This window comes from Branchiostoma lanceolatum, chromosome 5, assembly GCF_035083965.1.
Source record: "Branchiostoma lanceolatum isolate klBraLanc5 chromosome 5, klBraLanc5.hap2, whole genome shotgun sequence".
Classification (NCBI taxonomy): domain Eukaryota; kingdom Metazoa; phylum Chordata; class Leptocardii; order Amphioxiformes; family Branchiostomatidae; genus Branchiostoma; species Branchiostoma lanceolatum.
In genome coordinates this window covers 14192267-14218606 of record NC_089726.1, presented here as the reverse complement: position 1 = coordinate 14218606, position 26340 = coordinate 14192267, and the positions used below count along the sequence as shown (strand labels likewise).

The following is a 26340-nucleotide window of genomic DNA, read 5'->3' as shown; positions in this document are numbered from 1 at the left end:
ACAGTATGTTCAGAAGGAAATGTTCTGGCTGAGAAATTGTTCTGGTCAGGGGAAATGACAGTGAGAGAAGGTTGTTGTAAGTATAATACATCAGCTGTAACAAGACAGGCAGTATAGGTAATCCAGACAGTGAACAACACTGTCAGGGTGGCTGCTCCACACTAGGAACAGATGGGCCAGGATTACAGGCATGCACTTGGAATTAATACATCTTCAATTATGGATAAGAAATACAACTTCCCTTCCAAGAGCCAGTACATCACGGTCATTTCTCTGATAAAATGATAATTCATATTCTGGAGAGTAATGGCCCAGTCAGGCAGCTGATGCTGGCTTTAATTCCCTGATTCCCCTGGTATTACACTTACAGGGAGAAAACCTTGAGATGAGAGGCAGCTGGGTAGCCTAAGAATACAAAATAATTTTATGGAAGCTGCATGTCTGGAACAGTTATGGATTATCTTGTGACTTGAGATGGAAGTTTACGAAAGATTATCAGAATGTTACACATTAATCATTTCTTTAGGGAGACACGTAAAAGTTACAAGCCGAAGTCCAGATGATACTCAAACCTGTGATTTAAAGGCCTACCATACGGCATCTGAAAGCTCACTTGTTTTCACAGAGCTAGTGAAGTACAAGGGAAAACTGACAGGTGGCCCACTGACCCATTCAAGCAACAGACAGTCCATACATTAGATAAACGTTATCATTTGAGTTTGTCAGACCTCTGAAAAAAATCTAGAAGATTCAATGAATCAAATCATTACAAGGTAGAGCCTCCAATCTTATAAAAGCTTTAGTCAAGTCTTAGAGTAGTATAGTTTTTATTCATTCTTTTTATATATCCTTTCCACAAAATTGATGGTAGAATTTGAATATCAAACAACAATAGCATAAGTCATCTAACCGATTTGAAACGTCTTGATCACCTCAATTCATTACATTTGTGTACCATTATTGAGAAAAAGAATGCAATATTCACACACATTAATTCCATCATCTGAAAACTTAATCACCAAATTTGTAACTTTCATATCCATCACAGCGGGGAAGGCTGCCCTGGGAAGAGTAGCACTGAAATTTAATTTTGAAAACAAATTTTCCTTCCCACTCATAAAAAAACAATTCGGAATAAATGCAATTTCCTTCCACCATGAGGAAGTTGCAAGCTAACACCATAAATCCAACCATTATTCTTGCAGATGGCTCTCAAACCCCTATTACTGTGCAGCTGGGGTACTCTTTCTGCTCACTTCAGCCTCACAGCAAGATGACTTTAAGGTTTTGCAACAGTTCAATCATCTGCAAATGGAATTATGCCATTTCCAGGTAGCTCTTCATCCATTACTGTCAGACTAGGGAGTTGGTGTCCACACATACAGGAGGGACCCACATTATGATTTAGTGGGTTGGGTAGAAGCTAGAGTCCCATAGTGCCCATAAAAGTTTCCCAAGGCTGAACATTTACTCAATTTCACTTCACTATAGTGTATTTTTCTCTTGTCATTCAGTTTTCTCTTGTCAATTGTTGTTGCAAAGTGTGACAAGTATTGCACTTATAGCAATGGTTGGTATTAAATGACTGTCATCAAAGCTCTTAACACATGGGAAACTTTCACCAGAAAGTAGCACAAATTGTTAAGGTGTGTAAAGGTGCGTATGCACCTGTTTTGCGCTCCCTTTCTCGTTGTAATAAACTCAAATAAACAAATAAACAGTAATATTGAATGGTACAAAGTTATAGTAAGCTTACTTTCCAATCTAAGTAATCATCCATCCATTTTAACACTTTACTACCCAATAAATGAGGGACATATATCCCAGGTATAACTGTTATAGGCACCATAAACACAAGTCATATTGTAATAACATTAATGACCGACCCTGCCTGGCTTTTTATGGTAATATAAATCGTGGCATCTTTAGGCATTTTGAGTTACATGTACATAATGAGAAGGTTTCGCTTAAAGGCCAGGATAAAATAAAAATCAATTCACATTGAAACATTAAATACACTTTAATTTAAGGCAGGTCGTTGTTCCTGTTTCGTTTTAGTATTCAGATCATGAACATTTCCCAAATGACTGCATAGATCTATTTGACTTTCTTAGCTTGCACAATTTCACTATTACATTCCAGATTCAATTTTCATGTTTTCCATAAGCAAACAAATGAATCTGAACCATTCTAGTTCATCCTTCAAATCAATCAATTGTATTACTTTGCAGATGACAATTGGGAATAATTCAAACAAATTCCCACATTGTTGGGTGCCACTTTGTCTACCAAAAAAGGAAGTGAAGTGGAAAAAATGTGCCCACTATAGTAGTTTAAAGGGTTTCAAACCATAGCCATGTTGTCTGTGAGCTACCACCAGCTATGTATCTTCCTGTCTGTGTGGCACATGGGAGTAGACAGTTCATCCTAAGCGAGGTTGGGTTGCGGTGTCATAAACTATTCATCCCCACTCACCAGGCTACTGTAAATACGGGTGCCTCAAATCAAATGCTCCATGGTAAGGAAATGTGCTACAATGGATAAACGTCACCTATTCAGAACCAAAAATTTGCAAGGTTTCAATATTATGGACTAGCAGATATTGGTGACAGTGAAATAAAAGGCTGTATGATGCATCATGAGTTCAGTAACTGCCACCTTTATCCTTTTCATACGTCACCTTTAATTGTAAGTATTCATCAAGCTAAATGAGGGTATCTCAGTAATTCTCAATATCATGAATGGGTAAAACTACAGTCAAACCTGCCTAGGCGACCACCTTTTCAACGCGACCACCTGGCCATGGCGACCGCTTTTTCTCGGTCCCGAAAATTTTCCCCATAGGCACATGCATTAAGCTGCCTGCCCAAGGCGACCACCTGTCCAACGCGACCGCGACCGCCACGAATTGGGACCGCACAGAGCACAATCCCTGCCCATGGCGGCCTCCTAATTTTCAAGCGTGTGGTGACATCGGATCATTTTGCTGTCGGATTTCACGGAAATGTTTTCAAGACTTTGAAGGACAAAAATATATGGAATAGCAATGTTATAGCACCGATTCCTCCATGAAGTGTTTTAATAAAACGTTCCCCCTATAAACATTGTAAAGACAAATGTTTGTGATGTTGTTGTGCTATCGTAATCTTATAGTTTACCGCAAACTCAGTTCGGTTTGAACACAATTTTCAAAACGAATACGTAGTGCATGGCGTCAAAAAATTTCACACAACTTACTATCTATTTCTTGTATTTTTAACAAAAATGTGTCTGTGTCTTACTAAATTCCGCCGGACTTCGCGGCGGGCAAAACATCGGGCGAGAAATGTTGTTCCTTGGTCCCGACGCCATCTTGGATTTGGCGCGGCTTGGATTTGGCGTACCGCTGACCTTTCTAAAACACGATGCTTTTGTGTATGAACATTAACGAATACTCTAGTTATTGATGAAAATTAATATTCTCATTTTCTTTTTATTTCCATGAATCTCACAAAACTTTATTAGACGCTGTGCATTCTGCTGCACTGACTTACCTTTCGATGCGGTCGCACAGACTGACAGAGCTTGGCGGCGCGACGAAATCACACCGTCCTGTTTTCATCTTTAGTTTTCCGATCGTAAACTTTTTGCCCCTTTTATCTATCGGCGCCCCAAAAAAGGCTAGGGCCAGCAGATGTTTTCTAGGGATTTGTCTTAGGCCTTAAAACTTCGATGATGTGCATGTGTGTGTGTGTACTATTTAATGTAACGTGTGAATGCAGAAGCGCGCTGCGAGATCATCGAGGCAACCATTGTTTTGTAGTCAAAATTATGACGAAAATTTTTACACGATGTAGCGGCATAGAATTATTACAACGATAACGTAAAATGTAATTTTTGGAGGATCTTTCTGTCAATGAGAATTGAACCTGGTGGGGGTCATGCTGTCTAAATTCACATAATTTTCCATCCATTTACCAAGGCTTGCATTTACGTACTGTATTTGAAAACATCGACCTTGAAACATGTGAGTGGAATCCTCTTCATGGCGACCACCTGTCCATCGCGACCGTTTTTGCTGGGTCCGCCGGGTGGTCGCCTTGGGCAGGTTTGACTGTAACCAGAAATTTAGATTGAAGAAGCAACTATCTTCTGAATAGCTCTCAGTCACATGGGGCAGCCCCATTGCCTAAACAAGGCCATATGTCAGTGTCAAGTGGAGGTCCCCACGGATGTATGATGGACTTGAGTTGTAAGAGACCGAGGGCACAAATGGAGCCGAACTGATGACTGTGACCTTGAAGCCTTTCCCACTTGCTTTTATCAGAAATCACAGGCCATCACCAAAAGACCTTTAAATCCTTCAGGGAATTCTAGTCTGCATAACATCATAACATTAAAGTTTGGGGCAATAAATAAGCAATGATTACCTAACTTACAAAACAATATTGACCTACAGGTATAGAACTAAGTTGATGATGATGATGATAACTAAATGATAAGAACCACAGAACGGTCATTGTGCGTTTTAGGTGGTCACATCCACAGGTACACCTGTGGTCAACTTTCTTCTGGTTATATCTAATTCTAAAACGTTTGAATTACACTGACAAATTAGATCCCGAAAATTCACTGTAGACCTTTCTCTTCTTAAGGAATATTCTGGAGGAGAAGAAAGAGTGTGATCTGACCCCATCTCTATCACTGCCATTTTGTCTGCCCATCTCTGCTCTTCTGGGCTAGCTTCCTTGTGGGAGGGGGCTGAGTTATGATGGCATTCACATATACCACTAACCTTTCTCGCTGATACAAGCTAAGGTCTGGAAGTAAATACTGCACAATTTCTTCATGTTTGTCCATTATTGATTACACTGCCACAAAAATGCAAGCAAATTCAAAGCTTGTGTTATCAACTAAGCCAGCATCTGCCCACACAACAATACCTCATTGCCATAACTGCTCTGATCTGGAAACCCCCTTGTCCATGCCCAACATGCACATAAAATTTGCATCACTGGTATCAACTGATCAGAAAAGGGAAGCCATGGACTCAAGTGCTGACGTCCCACCGTGCATAAAAATAGACATCTACTGGTCTTCCTGCCTCATAGCAATTTTTCACATCACTGGTGGTACAAAGTGTAAAACCCCTGCCTGCCCCCAAGGCGCACGTACATTATATGGCAAGTATTCAATCTTGAAAATGGGGAGTCAAGGTCTTTGAGCCCATGAAATCATCAACTATGAGCATATAGGTGTCCATTTGGCCTGCACAATATTTACTACATCAGGGTGGTAAACTGCTGAGGCTCACAGATACTAGCCCATTACACCTGGATGAAGACAGATCAGCAGCACTTAACTCCATCTCTCCTCACCTTGAGGAGATGTAATAACTGAAGAGAGAACCTTCCATCTCTGTCCACAGGGACTGCCAATACATGATGTAAGAGCCAGGGAGCCTTCACCTTCTTTTTGATACATTTTATTTCTTAGAATCAGACTTTTTGTTTTTGCTTCACGTAATCTTTTATTCTGGCATCCACTAGATAATGATCATTGGAAGGCATATTTCCTGGAATCATGTTAGAATAGAGTCGTTATCAGATCAACACAATAGAACCTAAACATTCTCATAGTACAAGTCATAGACAATGTATGTCTTATACACATTTACATGTAAATCTTCATGATATTCTAAAAGGGTATGAAATGACAAAAAAAGCACATTCTATGTATGGGAGAAAGTAGAGATAAGTTCTCAGATGGATACTCTGTCTCACTGGACAAAGTAGGAATCTTGGACACAGAGCCTGACTTTTTTGCACGAGGAAAAAAAGAAGCTATCTACATCAGGGTTTACAACCATCCCTTAACAGAGAGGGAGGGCGCCATATATGGATTGTGAGCTATAGACTCTCTGCAACGTACAATCCACTGCTCACCAAGTCACGTGTCCTATCTGCATAACATGACGTCACAGAGACAGTGGATTGCTCATTCCTTGATAAAGACTGGAGCCTGAGCTGATCAGTTGAAAATTTGGGTAAGTCCAAATTCTTGAGTTGGAAATTGAAGTTTAACTTTGATACAGTACAGAAGATAAGTTTTTTGGCAGCTGTCCATCTCCATATGACTGCTGAGCATGTAAGCTGTCCCCCAGGTCAGGGACCACCTGTTCAATAATAAACATAATACTGACAAATGAAATAACTGTTCAGCAGATTCACATCAGAATCACCAAAATCTCACTGAACTTTGGCAAAAACCCCTCCCAAGTCTAGAGCGGACAGACCAAGGACACATACCCAAGTGTGAGGACTGTGAAGTGTCCAGATATCTGTATCTATATAGCCGGTATAACTGCCCTTCAGTGTAACACACCAGCTTTGCAGGCACGCGACACGGCAACAGCTGGTTATATTAAACTGAACGACCAGTCACACCTAGCCAACCAGGTACTAGGTCAGCTGACCAGAATTTGCCACTTCCCATCCATTATACTGGTCTATTGAGTTGGATTCTACCCAGATATGTGGCCCATTTGTCTTATATCGCAATTGGTCTCCCAGGACTTCTGCTTCATGCTTACCTGGTAATACGAACTTATCACTGTGGCAATTACAGGGACGATTTTCAATAGTTCTTCCAATTGTTGATGCTTCACTGATACCAGCTCACAATCCAAAGCCAAGTACTGTTAATGGAAGGGCACTTAGAGTTCACCTACCTGATTCTACTTTACTTCTTTCAGTGTAAGATTATAACAACACTCAATAGCATAGCTCATAATGGATCAACCAATAAAAAACACTGAAGTATGATATTATGTATGGTCAGCCACTGTAATCATGCCAGAGTGGTGGCCTTTATGGAGTTTTTACCTGGTGAAGTAGAACATAAAGGCAGGGATACAGAAGAACTTAAAAGTTGGAATTATTGGAATAGATTTCCATACACATGTACTACATACACAATGTGTCAAGTAATACATGACACCTGATGCAGCCCCCCAAAAAGCTCATGAATCGACTTCCTATAAGGCTTTAGTTTGCTTTCACTATCTGCCAGTCAGATACCACGCCCCTGTGACAATGACCCTGAGGTTAGGAACATAGCTTTGCCACAACTGGTGAAGCTAAGACCTACCCTGGAGATCACAAAGCTTATCACTATGTTTTGCCCACCTGTACAAGCTGTTAAGACACCACTGAATCCCTCTGTTTGGTGAGTCCCACCTGCCATGGATTTGGATATAAGCATCTAGAACTTTCTCTGAAGCCTCTGATCTCTGTGTTTATGTTTTTATACAGTAGGCTTCTACTTGTGTTGACCAGGAGAAAGCTGAGGGCTTGTCTATCATGGGCAGGACAGGTGTCAGAGATTACGCCAACCCTTAGAGTACATCACAGGAGCGCTCCTTCTGTGTGAACAAGTCTACTTCACTCAGGTGCATTCTTAAGGCATGATGAGGACTTAGGCCATACTTTGTGGGATGTTCTTGTTCAAACTAACAGACTCTTGCAGAGGCTGAACATCTTAAAAACAGGGTCCAACTCAATTCCCTAGGTATAAACATCTTTTCAACTTCAAGTAATGGAATTATAACCCTGAAAAGAAGGGTTTTTACACTGATCAGGGGACTGCTAAAATCTCATGGCACGGTTAAAGTTAAAAAGTTAAAGTCCTTCCCGCACCGAAAGGTGCATAAGGCAGCGCCCATCTCTGGTTCCAAAGCCCTTGGGCCACACAACTTTGTGCAAGTCACTACAGCAGCAGGCTAGTCCACTGGTAGTGGCGTGTGTTTAACTGCCATACTCTTTCCCAAATGCTGAGTGCTAAGCAGATAAAGCAGTATGTACCATTTTTAGAGTCTTTGGTATGAGCCGGCCGGCGTTTGAACTCACGACCTACCGTATGCAAGGCGAACACTCTACCCACTCGGCCATTGCACCGGCATCATGGCACGGTTGCAAGCTGTAAATTGTACAACATCTGCCCTTAAATCAGATGACATGATAATTCAGGCCCATATGTAAGACCCCTTTTCATGGTTGACATGATGATTTCATTCAGATTATAATTTTGATGGGCAATTTGGCAATGAGAAGCTTGAACTGCACTTCATGATGAAGTAATGAATACATAGGCATACTAATCTTATCTTTCCTTTCAAGACACATGCTAAATATTCACATTTCTCAGACTTTTTCAGTAGGGAACATTTAAGTCTGTCATTATTATATTGTCACATCTCTTGAAATCTGTACAATTAGTGGTTTTGAATAGAAAGGTTTATGTCCATTGCAGTGTATGCAAGTCAATTCTTTCAAATCTTGCTACCAAAACATACTCAGAAATGCATTAGACATATTACACATTATACATATGAACTTGACTTTCATACTGACAGCCCCATGAGACTGTGTATATTGGGGAAACCAGATGTTCCCTAAGATATCACAACTTTCACATCTGTCAGATTGAATATAAAGCCATCTGTAATACATTCTACATCCAGACATCTTATTTTACAACGACAGATGAAACCAACAGCTGTAATTTCTTTGCTCTACATACGCTGAATGATGTAAAAAGAGTGATAGGCTTTTTAACAACCTACAAAAGAACTACTGTGTTGTAACAAGTGTCAGGTTCACTACAATACTGCTTTGAAATTCTACCTGTCTCTGACAGACTGTATCCTTGGACACACCTGTTTACGTTTCTTAAGGATGAGAGCTTCATAATGATCAAGGTGGCCTCCAGGTGTTTTACAAAGCTTTTCTTACTTTCTGTCACATTTTTTGTGACAATATTTTCAATATCATTTGGTAGCTTCCTTGTTCTTTAAGTTACATGAATGCACTTGGAGGAATTTCCAGATGCTGGAACCATCCAAAGAGATTGATTTAGATGCATATGTTAGCTGAAAGCTTCACACTCCCATGAACCTGTCTAGGTGAGAGAGCACTTCAGCCCTCATGTATCCCCGCATGGTGGTACTGTTGACATGCCAGACATGACATCAGCCTGGTCCTTTGTACCTGTGAAGTCCTGACAAATGAGCGTCTGCCTTGTATCATCTATCATCAGCCCTGTGGAACCTGGCTCACCTTTATCACAGCAGGGAGGCTGGCTGTCAGCCTTCACATCAGCATACAGATAACTGCAGCCTCATCACTCAGGGGTAACCTAAGGACCCTTCTTTTTCATTTTCCTTTTTTTTCTTGCAACTTTGACATTTTCTGCATACCTCAAGCAACGTTCTCAAAATCGTAATTATTTCAGTCATACTAAATATACTATCCTTATGAATTTTGAATGAAATATACCCATTTATTGATAACATCCGTTACATAAATTTTTTTAGAAAATAGTACTCTGCTGGGAAAAGAAACATAGACATGTCTGATTCCTCTTACATTCAGAAACAAACTATTCAAATTGAAATAATTACAAAAAGCGAAATCAAAAGATTAACCTTTTGTGTGTGGTCCCAAGAGATCTCAACCACCATATTACCTACATCATGGCTTATATCACAAGTGACAACAGCTTACTGTAACTACAGATATACAGTATGTCCATGTCATGGGAAGATCCCCAAGACCCCATTGCCAATTCGAACAATTGTGTGTTTCTGAAATTTTATTGTAAAGGTGAAATATATTGTTTTTGTTGAGTTCATCGTGAATGATGTTTTCTTTGCATAATTGAGGTACCTGTTCATTTACCATAACCCAGCCATTTTGCAATCTTTCCATTATTTAGAAACAATATCTAATTGGACTCAATTACTGTACCAAATGCCTGATTGATACTGCTCAATCAAATGTTAATCCATTAATCAATGAATACTTCTAACACCTTTTGTTTGCCCCTGACATGATCAATCGCATGGAGGAGACCACTACTTTGCCTGAGGGCATCATTGATTTTTCAAGAGAGAACAATATCCGTGAAGGTTCAGGTTCGTCCCTCAACAATAAGGTCAAGTTTATTCTATGGTTTAGATTCCACATAGGCAGCAACACAAGCCTGGCCTCCTAATCCAATAATAACGTGACTACGGATGTGACCGGACTATTGATGTTGAGGTGCACTGAAGATCATTGTTGAATATGAAAGTAGTTACTGGCTTTTTAGGTTGTAATGGCCAGCTCTGTACATGTATAAACGACTGCCAGGGTCTCTCAGGGTCCAGATATTTCATTCTTGATTATTCTTCAAACCAACCAATTGACTGTGTATTTGCAAATATCACAAGGTCCCCACATTAAATCTAATGAACAAAATGCACCTGTGCCAAGCATAAATCAGGTTTTGCTTCTTCAAGTCTCGTAAATGGACATCAGCTGCTCTTAAAACAGGATAGAACATTCAACAAGCCATGTAAATACCATCCATTATTTCTTAATCTCTGTTGAACAGTTTATTACGTTCTAATTCTAAGTTATATCCCCCCTATGTGGATTGTTTACAGATAATCCAATTTACCTCCAGGGACAAATTCTTCCCAAGCCCCTGCATGAGATTAGACCAACAGGTTGGTGATCACATGAAGCAATCTGGAGATGAAGGCAGGCTTATAGTCTGGTACATATCCAGTAATGGGGTCATTGACATTGCAGGTTTTCTGGGTATCTTCTGCCCTTGGAAAACTTTAAATCACTGTAACAGATTGCCATTTCCTATGACAAGAAGAGTCCAAGAAAGTAATCTAGATTTGGCAATCGCTTAATTTTTGTAACATCTAACTTGTTTGGAAAAGCACCCTTTGGGAGCCAGATTTATGTCTAGTCGTACATTATGCAACCCAGATTTCTATTTCTGGTCAGACAAAATATTACATACCTTGCCATTCTACTGAATAAAACTCACCTCCCATCGCTGCTTCTCAGTATATGGGATAGAATATTTTCTAATACAGTGGATTTACAATTAAAACATAACATTCACTGGCACCTGTCGGCCCCAGTTACATAAGGCTACAAAAGATCAATGGTACCTTCTTTTGTTTCTGACTGGTAGAGGCAGAACACTACATCAAACTGCTATCACAAATTCTATCTTTAGAAAACCCTGGAACAACAGATAGATCATCCCACATCCAGACAGTCCCTATGATTGCACTGACTGATCGTCTGCCTGCCTTCCTTGCTGCCAGGCACCGACCTGAGCTTGTTACTGTTCAGATGAATGACACAGTTCCCAGGCGTCCCCAAGGCTGAACTAACTAACCCACCCAGCCCACCACTTCCAGATCCAGCTATCCACCTTGGTAATTCCACTCCAGTAGGCTGTCTAATCTAGACTGATGCTCCCTCCTTCCCATTACACTCCCTTCATCAATCTTGTCCACAGATCTAGTCCAGACTTGCCTGTAGGAAGGCTGTTTTCAGGACATAATGATGGGTGATCACACCTTTGGGAATGGAGCCAGGTTTGCATTGTTTACACTAATTCACCTGCTCTACTTTCCTCCATTAGGACAAGGTAGCTGCTATCACCTGTTTCAGAAAATCTGAAGATCATCAAAATACTAATTAGTCTTACAATTCAAAGTTGTAAAATCCTTCAAGACTTCATGATAAGTAATGATACAAGGAAGTATGCACGTACACTGCCCCCTTCTTTCTCAATAGCATTATAACATGAGCTATTTAGTTAATGTTCATGTATCTTTTTTGTATACTCAAAGACAAGTGAAGTAGAATATTGCATAGGTACTATTTCATCTAACCATCATGTAAATCCTGAACTGACTTTGACCTCCTAAATTTGTCTTCAGTAATGTTGTACTCCCTAGTTTAAACCCCAGGAAATAGAGAGGGAAATAAAAAGGGAGGTTTTCCAATAGCAAAGTACTTCTTAATTGCCATTTGAACAGGAATGCCACTCAAAACTCCCTTTCCACAAAATTGTGCTAGGGTGTTCCAACGCTATGCTAATTTACATAATTGCAATCAGCCCTGTAACTATCTTTCCCCGTATGAATTCTAAAAAGCTGTTAGTCAAACTTGGGTTGAAGCTCTTTTCATGCACCTATCTGACCTTACAGCTAAATAGCTGCCCTTTCTGACTACTAATGGAGGGCAAACTTAGTGAAGGTTAAACCTGTCTGAGAAGAATAATTGGCTATAATTACCTCATTGGATGTGCCTTTCCACCTCATTTCACTTCACATCAGCTGTGGAGCTTGTGAGATTTACTCAGGTCAAGTGCATGCTACACTGATCATCACAATCTTCCAATTAATTTGTTTAACTTAGGAATAACCTTGGAGATGACGTACTGTGACAGTACAGGTGAAATATTTTGCACAGTACTGTAGCCATGTTATAAAGTAGATGCTGATATAATGTCTTTATCTTTTTTCAAAATTCTACAATGAAAAAGCACCTGTTTTGCTAAAGAGAACAAAACAATAAAATAGCATACAGCCCAAAAAGATTGATGACCGTCTCATGTACAGAGCCTTGGCACCCCTCTGGAAGAAAGCTTACTTGTATTTCTGTAAGTCCACAGCCAAGGCTAACTTCTAGATTGAGTTTGATCCAAGTACAGAGAAATACCCAAACAAGAGCATTCCCTGCTAGTACTGATAGTAGCCCCAGGGCAGGTCTGATCTTATACGCCTCCTGTAATCATCAGGGAAATAACCTATCTCCCAGGAAGGGCAGGAGTAGCTGCAGGCATCAACACCGACAAAGGCAGGTCCTGGAGACTGTCAGATCCAGTGGGTTTGATGGTGGGAAAGTAGCAGGACTTTTGTGACCTCAGCTATACTGATATTGGTAAAGGCTCTATGGTGAGGACATGTGATATATTGAAAGAGTTATTATGTCTGTCTACTAAAATTGGTACAAAACTGTTTCAGACAAGATTGGGGAAGACAACATGTATCTTCTACAATGTGTGAAAAAGGACAGATGAATAGATTTTCCCCCATGCAACTCGAAATAGCTTGTCTTACTTCTTGGTCCTCTTTCCACTCATTCTAGACATGATTTCCTGGCGCCTGGAGGGTATTGTGAGATGTTGCATGGTGTGCTTAAAGATTTTGCAGGCTTTACTGATAAAACTTTATTACATTCTTCTTGTTTTGCCACATGTGGCTCATAAATTGATAACAACACAGATTTATTGTACACTATCAGCCCTTTTTTATCCGTGTCAAGTTTGCTAATAAGAAGAAGGAGCTGCACAACCTACCCTGACGATGCCCTGTGTGCGAGGGATGAAGCCGGGGTTGACACTGATGGCAGGGCACTCCTGCAGCGTAGTTGCCCAGCGGAACGTGATGTCAGCATCACTGCACTCAGACCTCCGGGAACACCTAGACATAAGATGAAGAAAACCTTCATTCACTAGAATTCCAATTAATTGCTTGGTCTTGGTCTACCATGTTTAAAAACAATTGCTATCTTATCAAGCAATGGCTAAGACAAGTACACAGTCATCTTCTTCTTCAAGCCTACATTTGTACATTCTTTGTTGACCTCTACTAAATCATACCACAACTGTAGGTTGTACATGTACATATCTATGCAGACATTTTATGTACCTCTGCCTGGATAATTTAATTTAGGAAACAGTATCACAACATCTAAAAAGTTCACTTTTGTACTACTTAATGATGAGATGTAAGTTCTTCTTATAGACAAGTGGAGAGATGTCACCTCATAATATTATTATATACTGCACATGTAGTTGTCAGGAAAGATGAGGAAAAGTACCAAGAAAACCTGTGCTTTAAGTTGTTTTTTCCTTGAAAGATACTGCACACAGGGTGGTGCATTCAAAAGGTTTTTGGAAGAAAATCTTAGTGGCCAAAACTAACTTCTTCCTTACCTGACATAACATGTTACATGTACAATTTGTAGCTCTACTGTAAGTCAATGAACACGGTCAACGCTCAGATTTACAGTTATGCAACTAAGACCTGGTTGTTCTAGCGAATACTCTGTCCTTGAACACATCATTACATCACAAGCGATCCAGAATAAGGCATTCCAAGGGAATCATGGGTCGAGTCATCTTGGTCTCAATATATAAGGTGAAGCTAGACTTTTAATAAACCTTCTGCTAATCAAGTTTGAGCTGAATTTAGAGGAGGGAAAGTTATGGATTCCCTACTGTGGGGCACAGTGTGCTTACTGAATACAATATCCATGCCCTCGCAGTACCGGCTCTCTGTCTGACAGAGGAAATAAAAATGGGCTCCCAAGCTGACTTCTCCTGCATGTGACGATACTAAATGCCGCCCCATGAGGTCTCACACTGGAAAGTCAGCAGATTACGCAGCTTGTGTGCCATGGCAGGCCGCCAGGAGATGGACTAATAAGCCAGAGATGATATTGGACCTGACGTTACCATTCTAATGCCTGGATGAGACAGCTTACACATTACATGACAAGAATACAGAAATCATTCCATGGCTTCCAGTGCATACCAAATAATACAAAACTTATTCAATCTTTTTTCAAAAGCTACTAATACCTTCAGAGAATTTTGAAATATGCTACTGAATCAATATGCTACGAATTTGCAATAAATGATAATGCATCTGGCACACCAGCACATTTATTGGTCATGCCAAGCCAAAGGTATATACGGCATAATGTTAGCCCTTCTGTATCGATTTCCATTTAGGTCCTGCTCATCTTTCCGCCAGGGTTCCCACAGGGATTCGGGCTATGCCCAGCATAAGATACATTAAATGCATTTAGAATATCAAGGACAAGTGCCAGGGATGGCCCCAGTCCAATTACCCAAACAAAAAGAAATCAATAGATATAAAATCAGCATTATTACAAATTATGGTTCATTCAATTGATTTGGTACATGGCCTTTTGAGATCAAGATATACACTTTTGTGCAGTAACTAGGATATCAAATGTCACCTCTGGTCTCATGCATCTATCACTGCAAGGCCATTGGGGATTACTGGCATGTAATATAACAGGACATGTAAAACATTTTGTTGTACATTTAGTCAAAGTTTAGTACAATGCATAGGAACCATGGGATAAAGTCCTATTTGGATGTACAGTAAAAACTGCCAAAGAAGCCCATTCAGAGGACCTATAAAATCTGGGTGCTTGTGGACAGGTGGTCACTGTAGACAGGAGTGCTGATGCTTCTGTCAATGGGAAAAATAACAGTGTCACCAAAAAGTGGTCACATGGGCCATGAAATGATGGTCACTTGTACCAGTTTGACTGTAAATTTAAATTCAAATCACGGAGGGAGCTCTTATCATGCAAAGTGCATGGTAGGTAAAATGAAATCTGCCAAACCCCAACAAATGGGGTGGGCAATGGAAAATTAAGTCCTTGGACAGAAAATTTGGATCCTAAGCCGCACTGCAACACTGTCACATGCCTCTACTTTTAATAGATGTGCTTGAGTCTTTATCTTGATAGATGACTGCATACAATATTATTCATTACAAAGACCTTGGTATAAAGCTAAGAATATCAATACTGGGGTCTGAATTACTGTTTTAATCCTCAAAGTAAATCCCTGGCATCAGTACAAAAGTCTTTAGATGGGCAAAGCTTCTAGTTCTATATTGTGTGTCTTTTGGTCTCAGATCAGCTCCTTAATATATCCAATATAGGCAAGAGGAATGGCTCCAAAACTACCACTTGATGATAGTACACACATGCCTTGAAGTATAAAGCTCCTTTACAAATTATATTCATATTCTGACATTTCAAAAGTTAGAACGAAAGATGTACAGTTTGATGCACTTTTAATCATTCAGCCCTCCCAAAGGTCCAAACTGCAGCAATTTGTATGGAAAAGGCATGATGGGATCTGACAGTCTGAATCCTGCGGCTTGACCTCCGTGACCTCTCTGATTACCTGGGAAAAGCAAAGGTTACAGCAAGGAGCAAGTTTTACCACCGAGTGACAGTTGGATAACCATATGTACCTCTATGACCTAAAGATCATATTTCGATTAAATAAAAAGTATCGTAAAATAGAGAGTTTTTGATCAATTCTAATTCAAAGAATGCAGGGTGCAAAGATGAGGTTTCAAACTAATCACCTAGTCGTCATGTGATGTTACCTCAGGGTCACAATCAATCCTTTAAAACCTACGATTTTGGACACATTTTCATTTTAATATTACTGCAGAAGCCTTTTCATTGTTGTCTTCCAGTCAAATTTGAATCTAACTTACTTTCTTACTTATCAGCGGTGTACATTTATCAGTATTGTGACCCCTTCCACGGCACATCAAGGGAAAGGAAAGTACAGGGCTAAGTTATGTTTTAGCTACCAAGTATAAGTAGATTGATGGTTATTTACAAGAAACACAGATTCTGTGATGATAATACAACATGCATCCATGTCTTTCATTCTCTCATTTTAACAGCCATTGCCCCCCTCCCCACCCCAAATTCACCGCGACTTTGACTTCTTCCATCAAACACAGCAGGACAGGTCCACCTCCCCTCACAGAAAACAATTTCGGCCCCATATGCCTGCCATTCATGCACCATGAATTACTGTACTTACAGACCTGCGTGGATCAATATTGCAATTTGCCATAAACGTTTTTGTCCATTTTGGCGAGGCAGGAGTCAGTGTTAACTGTTACAGATAGACAGGATTACAATTTCACGCTCCGAATCCCGTCGCCATTCCACGAGGTAACTCCCTTCATGGATGATAACTTTTGGGTCGTCCAGCTACCGTAAACTTCCCCTGTGGAAAGTCATCTATCCCCTCACCTTTCTAATAGAATATTCATTGCTGCTCAGAAGGTGCATATGGAATGTTTCCATCACATATGGGTCAGCAGTGGGGCAGGCTTTGCTTTCAACAGCTGGCAAAATTACTTAAGTTGGTGATATCGTTTGGGATATTTCATGAAAGCTGTTGTAAACTTTCCAGGCACTGGGAATAAAACATAACATAGTACACATGGTGCAAACATGACAAAAGGACAGTAAACTCCAGCCATCAACAGACACAGGCATATTTGGACAACTCTGTTGCTAGCTTTTAAGGCTCTTTGGGGACTTGCAAGCCAATTAAAGTAGCAGCTAGCTGGAGGCCATCAACAGTCAATGTGGTTGGCTCATTCAATTGATGCACTTGTTCTAAACATCCAAGCATTTAAGTATGTTTTTCATTATGTATGCCAGTAACAGGAACACTTAAGAGCAGAAGGCAGCAACATAACACAGTTGTTCTGTCAAACAGAAGAATGTCAGCAAAAGAACATAACAGAATACACTTGGTATAAACATCTAACTAACCACTTAAGACTTTTGTTGGTCTAACTCTAAGAATAAGAGGTATTCACTTACAAGTACTCTCTAGCAATCCTGTACTGCCCACAATTTTAGATAATGCCTGTTTTTTGTTTGTTTACTCACTTGTTGTCCAGCACACACCAGAGGGCACACACCAGTAAGGGTATCTCACTCCGAGGCACTCTTCTCAGGTGCTGTACTTTCCATGCTTTATATATATAGATCCGCATGCACATTGATATTGCATGTTTTTTGTTTGATTTTTGCTTGTTTACTCACTTGTTGTCCAGCACACACCAGCCACAGTAAGGGTCTCTCACCCCCAGACACTCTCCGCAGGTGCTGTACTGTCCACAGTTCTCTACTGGCACCAATGTCACCTGCACAGGATACAAGGGAACATTCTTTAGTTACACAAAGTATACAACTTTTCAATATACAGTCAAACCTGTATTAGCGGTCACCTTTGCATAGCGGCCACCTGCCCATAGTGGTCACTTTTTGTCGGTCCCTTGGATTTTTCCCATTGACATAAGCATTAAGAATTAGGCTATAGCGGCCACCTGTCCAACGCGGTCGCGGCCAGACGATTTTCGGTCCCGCGAGTACAGTAACACTGCCGATAACGGCCAATGTGCGCCGGTGGAAGCCGCATCGCCACCGCACGCCGGGTTCAAAATCTTCATTTTTTAATGCAGTTATCAAGTTTATGTGAACTGACAACTTGACAGGATAATAATAAAGAAAACAAGAATGTTTTATCTTCGTTAGATTATCCATGTTTTGACGCGCGCGAAGTCAAGTATTTCTTCACATGGCTTGCGTTTGTACATCGTAGCATATTTGACTATTTCTGTGCATTTGGATTGGACAAAGATTACGGTAGTTTTTGGAAAATACAACCCGCACATGTATCTGATGCGCTAAGTTGGCGAATTATTTCAATGTCGGCCCAATATTTCCGTTTTCCCCGGGAATTCATCCGAAAATGTGCCCAAACACGATTTTCAAAATGGCGGAGCAGCATAAAGGTTATCGGAAGACACCACTGTTGCGGAGGTATAGTGTGTTAAATCTATTTTGCTGCAAACTATCACTGAGGATGATTACTGAACCAAAAGCTTCAAACTACATATGGATAACATTACTATCTTGTAAAATTTGGGCTGTTGCAATTTTCTGAAAAGAAAAAAGCCCTCAAAAGAGCGACCTTCCTCTCATTACCCTATTAGCATAATGGTAGAAGCCGATCATGACAAGCAAACAACAACAGATTTGGAAAATTGTCGCCACGATTTTATGTTTGAAAACGGTCGAAAACGAACAGTAAGTGGCAACTGAGCAACGTATATTTTGTTCTATACTAACTAGGGGGCATTTTGCTGCGAAGAACTTTGTTTCATATGATTAAAACTCGTTGGTGACGCGTGTGCCGGCAGCGAAGCAGTCGCGAAGGATCAAGAGTTGAGTATGGCGATGCTGGTCTGTTCAGACATGAAGCTCGAGCAAACCATGGATTTTGGAGTTGGCAGATACAATAATTCTTTTTTCAAGCCCATAATAGAAGTAAAAGAACAACAATCGAATTTCTAAAATGTGCCTTACCTATGTAATGTTTACATGTGTACTGTACGGTGAATAATGTATCTCAGTGGGTACTGAAAACATGTGTCACTCGTGGTCAATTAATCAACATTTTCTCCATAGCGGCCACCTGTCCTTAGCGGCCAGTTTTGGCCAGTCCCTTGAGTGACCGCTATAGACAGGTTTGACTGTATGATATTATCTAAAAAACACTCAAATGCTTTTAATTTTCTCCTGATCTTTCCATGATTCAACTCGTTCATGGATGTTGAAAGCAAATTTCTCAAAAAACACATTCTTACTTTGCCATGGTATTTTATTACTATTGCCAAAATCATACATGTGTTGTATGAATACCATTGAGGTACACAGACATTTACCCACAATATAAAGCACTTCGTGTAAATGTAATGCTCAAATTTCTGATTGGAATAACTTCAATTTTTGCATTCCATTTGCATTTCTATAATGTCTACAACTAAAGGGCTATTACTTAAGTATCATTGTTTTTCTTTTCTGAAAAGTTTCAAAACAAAGATTTTGAAGAGGTTAATCAGGTCCAAGTAGTTGATAACAAAATATTCCAAGTTCATACAGCTTAGCTTGGCAGTGAAATTTGAAGGACTATGATTGGGACAGACTGCTATCTGAGATACAGTTATTGATTGACCTTTCTTATTTGGCACAGTTCTCTAATCAGTATGCACAGTAGGGCAAGTCCTGGTCTGCCTTTATTGATACACTGTATTTGAAGAAGGCCAAGAACATAACAATCAGCAGGGCTCGAAGTTAACTATGTCCCTATGTCCCGGGGCCACCAAAATTTGACCTGGGACAACTCAATAATCAATTCGGGACATATTTGGGACAATCAGGGCTCCTGAGTGCCTCTGTGCTCCTCCCTTGTGAAACTGTATACTGGTCCCAGCCACTGTTTTTGGTGTGGTACTAGTCTTCTCAAAATCAATCATCATTTATCACTCAGAATAGTGAAAGGAAAGCCTGTCCCAGCTAGGCTGTGGCACATGTCTGCTCCCCTGACAGGGGGTCAGCAGAGGGATGGTCACATCTCATTTACTTGATTTAGTTGCCCTGCAAGATTAGAAATCAAACATTTTCGGATTTATTCTACCTCCCCAAGAGCCATCGCATCAATGAAGTCTTTAAACTCTGCAGAATTATGCTTTTTCTTTTATAACCTATTAAAATACATTATTTCAGGTTGTTAACAATATTTCTGGTTGTTAACTTTGTTGAAACTTGTGTTTATTACTGAGTGTATATATTTCACGCAATTTTCTATTTTACAATACACAATTTTGTATATAACTAAAAAAAATATTCTTACACAGATTGGCTTGGGCTCAGGTCCTGACTTGAGTATAGGTCCAAACCTGAACATGAACCTCTGGAACTGAATGCAGACCCGACACTAAGTTCATATCTTTGGCCCTGGTTGGGACACTTCAGGACACTTTCGGGACAGTTGAAATCCACTTTTGGGACAATGTTGGGACAGTAGGGGAAAAAGTTAATTTCGAGGCCTGAATCAGGATTGCTAATGCAGCCGAAATTCCCACCTATCGACTGATATTGACTGCTGCCCTTTCCATGACTCCAAATGCATTCCACTTTGTACCGTTAGTGTTGTCTTATATAGATATAAAGCTGTTGTGTTGCATGTTAATTGAATATTGAGGGATAGATTGTTCCTGAGGGAGTGTATAAGTGGGTATTTATCAACGTGCAATTAATACATCTCATGCAGGGTGATAAAGGGCAGTTCTGAGGAAGACACTTGATTCCAGCTGAAACAAAACTTCATCTCCACTTAACTGCCGGCTATACATCAGAAGAAATGGTTTCTTGGTGGAATGGCCCTGTGGGGAGAAATAGGAGCCCTACGGAGACACATTGTCCCTGCTGTTAGAGAAAAACGAATTGAGCCAACCTATAATGATGACAGATCTCATCATTACCTGAGAGACAGTAGGATCCAGCCATTTGTTCCCATTATATCCACATTTACATGAACTTGTCAACAGACTTTACTCTGCCCATTCTTCAAACAGCAGACTCATAAGGCTGCTGATGCACCTTTCATTTGGTTCAATAAATCTGCCCCCTCCTGCTGCTGCGAGGTGCTTCTGTAAGCCCCCGCTCCACAGGGCACATACTTACTACTTCCCCTATTGATACAGAAATGATCTTAAAAGCCATAAGAATATTCAGCTAACAAGCTGGAAATAATGAACTATACTTTGCTGCAAAGTCAATATTGCCACCTTGAATTCTATGTTGGTAAGTTATGGCACCAATTAGTGATAGGACTATTAGGAGCAACTGCTATGAAGGGAACTATCCTTGTAATAATGGTAAGTCATTTTTACTACCTCTGATTGATTGTTGATATAAAATGCTGAATAAACAGCTGTTGAGTAGAGATAGGTCAAAAAGGGCACTGTTCTAATGCTTTGATCACTGATAAGATAATACAGTAATAATAAGTTCCTTTCCCCATTTCAGAATATTGCCAGTAGTCTGTAATCATCAGGTTCCCTTTTGCATAAAAACCAATGAAAGTTACTCACCCTGCACCCTGCAATAATGGACATGAAACAGCAGGCTAACATAATGGAAACTGTTCCGTCACCTCATGCCTTTCATTAGTTTACCCTTGGCCTATTTCTGACCTTCCAGGAATATTATTGATGATCAATTCTGCATCACTGAGTCAAGTTCATCAGTCTGTGCCAAGTTGAAGGGGAAAACGACACCAGTGATATTCATTATAGTCAGATACAATCTACTTTTTGAAAAGTCTTCGCCATTATGGGCATTACAACATGTGCCAAAATTGCAATTAAATTCTTGTATCATAAATCTATAAGTTACAATGTAAGTGCTTCAGTCAATTTCTACATGCTTAGGTGAACAATAAGCGTGACTTCTGTCTATTGCCAAATGGAAGCATCACAATGTATCCTGGCATTCCTCCACTTCAGTGGGTGTTGGCCAAACAAGAGACTGGTTGATTATAAAACCATGCATAGGAACACGTCACCGGACTGTCAGTAATTCTGCTGCAGTCAAACCTTAAGCCACCGCTATGTGACTTTCTGCATCGGTTGGGTGCAGGGACTTGTAAGAAACTAGAAAGATAGCTAAGGCTGATAATGAGAGACAGCAAAAACAGGCTACTTTGCCCTGCAGAGAAAGCTTCACTCTTGCATATCTTATCAGGCCAGGCTAATCCCCCAGGAGAAACTGCACTCCTTTTGTCCCAAGGGGGAGTCATCTCTGCGCCCTCTCCATCTACACTAACAGCTAAGGACAGAGATGGATCCTTTTTAGCCTGTTTTAGCAAGGAAGAGTCACCAACAATCCACATGCTGCTGCCGGTGACAATAAAACCTTAACCCAGGTGGCAGCAAAGGCTTGGTCTAGACAGACTGTCTGCGACAGGCTACTCTTTGTGCTGGTCAAAAGGAAGATCAAAATGGAAACTTTCTTAAAAGGTTTAAAAAGCTTTCAGGTGTGCAAATCCAATGGGAACAGTAATGGACATTCTTCACAGTGCTGTCGAGTAGGCAAGCCTAAACCAGTTTGCGACTTTTTTTCCACCAAACTCATCAGGTTGCAAAACTAACTTGGAACTCCGTGTATAATTCATCAATTGTCACTTGCTTATGCATCTATCTACATGTATCTACAAACTAATTCAAGAAACAAAAGTTTAAACTTCTGCTTAGTTACCGTACATGTGACTATAGTATAGAGATCATGACAAATGTACCCAACTCAACACACAGACTCATCAAACAGAAAAGAACTAAATGTGTAACAACCGAGTTGCCCATGCACAGTAGCTGTTGATACCCGAACAAAGGACAGAAATGAAGCCCAAACTACCAACTTCAAACGCATAGGCCATTTTCAGCTTGAACAAGTTTCGAGTTTGACATACATGTACCTTTACTAATGCAGAGTCTGAGGCATCAAATTTGCTTACCTTGTTCAACAGCATTGTTGTATCAGCCATCATGATTCTGACAATATTAATGTTCTAATCTCATTCATTCCATTTCCCTATGTACTTATGTTGTACATGTACTTCCCAGCTGCTGAGCATATCTGAAGCTTTACAGTTGTCTGACCCTTTGCCACGAGGTGCCCCATGTGAGGACTGTTAGGGCAGGAGTGGACTCAAGCAGGTGGAAAGTTCTGATTGATGTCTGTTTACAGACGGTGCCTTCACCATGAGCTGTGTAGACAATAAACTATGCACTTTGGCACTGCATCTGTGCTGAAAAGTTCAGTAATAAGGGTGCCTAATGGACATGCTATTAGCCCCCATACTTACAGCACCAGCAGTATTGCCTCTCCTGACAGTAGTTCACAGAGGGCTTCCAGCTAAAATGTTCTGAATGCTCGAAAGGCATCCACTTAGACTGTGGTAGAGAACCTCTTCTGTGCATTAGCTGGGGGGACAAGGGGTTAAAAGGGCCTTCCATGCCATATGCAGAATGATGTAGATTTTGTTCCATGGAACAATTCTAATGTACAAGGTCAGACCTTTTCTTAAAGAAATTTTCATTGTATACGATTGAAATGATGGACATACATAAGACACAAGATGTTTCTTTTTCTTAACCTTTAGCACATTAAAGTAGTCGTTTGGCATCCAATTCTCTATTGGTTACAGAGTTAGGCAGCAGGGAGAAGGTTAAACTTTACAGCCTAGTCTGTACAGTAGATCATAAACATTGTATTTCTCATTGCCTGCTGGCAGTACACACTTTCAATGGGAGTCTGCACTGGCTTTCCCCTTGGCTTTTTCCCATGATCTTACAAAACGTGCCTGGAAAACAATCCTTGAATGTCCAATAGGCAAGACAGATTAGACTAGAATGCTTATATGGGCTTTACTGACCTCAGATGACCCATTGTGTCTTGACAAAATCCTAAGGGTGGTATTGGCTGAACTGAGAACAGATACTAATTCTAGACTCTAGTCTGTAAGGAGCAAAACGTCTCATGACGTCTTTTTGAAGTGCTGATTCAAGTTTGAAATGTCTGTAAAAAATAGTCTAATGACAAAGAATGTAGCATTAAGATACCTAGTTGGTGAAAGGATACGAGGTAAAATGCTGTTGCATATGGAGCTGCAGAATGTGATAAAATCATCACTCAAACCATACAGACCTCTGCACGGCAGTTGAGATGAATATCAAAAACAACACTATGCCATTACTTTTATGGTAGATACCTATCCAGCGATTTGTAAATATTCACATCTGTAGTCTTCACAAAAACTTAGTGCAAGACTGTGGGTAACTGATAACACAGGTAGGGAGACCTGCAAGCCGATACAACAGCATTGCTAAATGAGCCATGCAGGTAAGATAAGTGCCTGGTGAACATAATCCTCAATATTGAGGATGGCTCCATTTTCTCCCAGGCCAATGAGATAAGGTTGTGAACGAAACTACCAAGGTCCAGTGGCCATTACGAAGAAGCAGTGAATGAGAACGTGAGAGATTACAGGATAAACAAAGTGCACTTCTTCCTTCCTAAACTTTACCCATCTCTTACCATTGAAGGATTCATAGGATTAGAAGAATTCATTCTTAGTAATCTTACACAGTGTTATAATCATATCTGGATCACATCAGTGGTACACTGGCCAGTTTTACACTGGCCAAAAGGTGGGGTTATGACATAAAAAAATTTATTGAAACTAGAAAAATTACACAGCCTGACTAACATAATTTTCATACAGACAGACTCAGCCATCCTAAAGGATGTGCGTCAGCTCAGCAGTTGTTGAGTTCAAACCAACAGTAAAGGTCCACTGGAGTTGTCCACCCCATTTGTCTCTCTTAGTTCCACCAGGATATAGTGGGTTTCAGGCAACACTGCAGAGAGCCTATCTACTCCACATTGATGAACCTAATCCCTGGTGGCAGCATGCTCTGAAAGCCAATGTCATAAGTTAGGGAGCGTGCTGAAGTTGAAGGGTATTCTTCACATTTGCTGTGCACGTACATGTAAGCAGTAAAAACTATTAGTTGTCCTCCAGTATCCTTCCCTGATGAGGGGTGCGGGCATAAAACTCTTTGACATTGGATGACCAGCCTTCTGACGTTTCCACCCACATTTAGAGACCTCATATATTTCCCCCTCTGTGGTTGCAGCTTTTGAAGTGGGTAAAGCCATCGCTCAGAACATCTGCATGCTTCCAATCAGAGCAGGATGTATTTGGACAAATCACGGGCCTAAGATGTGATGAGGATGGCAGAAAGTCGGAAGAACCATTTGAGAAAATGGGCTGGGTGGCCTTTTAAGATGATGTTCACGTTCGTACCGTAAGCCCCAATCAGAGCCATTTATCTGGAGAATTTCCTATTGATCACAACATGAGTTCTGGGGGCGTTCATGCAGGCTCATTTCTAAGCAGCTCACTTGAAAGTCGGCCATGATTCAAAGGAAATCCTGTTATCATTCAAAAGATAAGAAGTATTCATGCAAGACTTTCCGCGCTTTCTTTTGCAAAACCCATTCTCAACAGATAAGATAAAAGTCAGCACTACAAAAACAAAACTTCAGGACTTTTAACACTAAGCCATCATCCATGCAAATATTCACCGTAGCAAATTGTCATCACCAGGCAATTGCAAAGGGCCAGAACAAACTGATGAGGCAGATTAACTGCAAGCTGCAAAACTTTCTGTTGAAATTTTTGTAGTTACGGTACCAGGAATCTTCCTATTCTGGAGTCATTCCTTACTTATAATGTTCAATATGTCAGGAGTTAAGCTCTGCATACATGTACCAACTCAATGTTATCTTCCTTAGTTAGCACACGAAATATGAAATAACAGCACCCTGGAAGATTTACCTGTTTCAATGACAGTAAAACGGGTATTGAGGGAGCTGGGTTTGATGGGAACATAATTTGACAGTGACCTTCCAGGGCCGCCAGGTACACAGGTGGTGACATTACAGATCCCTGCAGGGAACCTCATTCATTCTTCCTGTAATATATGGACAAGTTCCAAGAAATAGCCAGCTTACACAGCTAATTCTAAGAATTTTTGTTAGAAAATGACATGCACATTATTTGCCCTTGACATATCTTTGTGTCTGCACTCCCCTGTCGTTCTTCCACCGAATGGTTGTTTGATACAATAGAGCTCAATAAAAGTAACACTAATTGCAATGCTTTAACTGAACTCTTGGCAGTTATTTCAACATATTCCACCTCAATCAGAAGCTTGACGTTTATCAGAAGCTTTTATCCACAAGCAGAGAGCAAAAAAAATACTACTGCAGGGGCTCTTTGACAGCAAAGACATTCAATAGCTTACGTTGATGAAGGTTACACATCCAGGTAATAAGATACGCCAAAAATAGTTACTCAAGCAACTGGATAAATTTTTTTCGTTAGATGGAATCATTTCAAAGTTTTATCCAGTTGCTTGAGGAGCTATTCTTG

General features: G+C 40.4%; 1 protein-coding gene across 9 annotated transcripts in view; it reads right to left on the bottom strand.

The window, feature by feature from the left end:
- Positions 1-26340, bottom strand: part of LOC136435325 (plexin-A2-like) — a 147921-nt gene that overhangs the window by 56472 nt on the left and 65109 nt on the right. For all 9 annotated transcript variants that reach the window (XM_066428717.1, XM_066428725.1, XM_066428724.1 and 6 more), the window contains exons 5-6: positions 17538-17638; positions 13198-13321 (exon numbers count right to left, since the gene is read on the bottom strand). In XM_066428717.1, coding sequence (XP_066284814.1) covers positions 13198-13321; positions 17538-17638 — 225 coding nt within the window. The remainder of the gene's footprint in view (positions 1-13197; positions 13322-17537; positions 17639-26340) is intronic.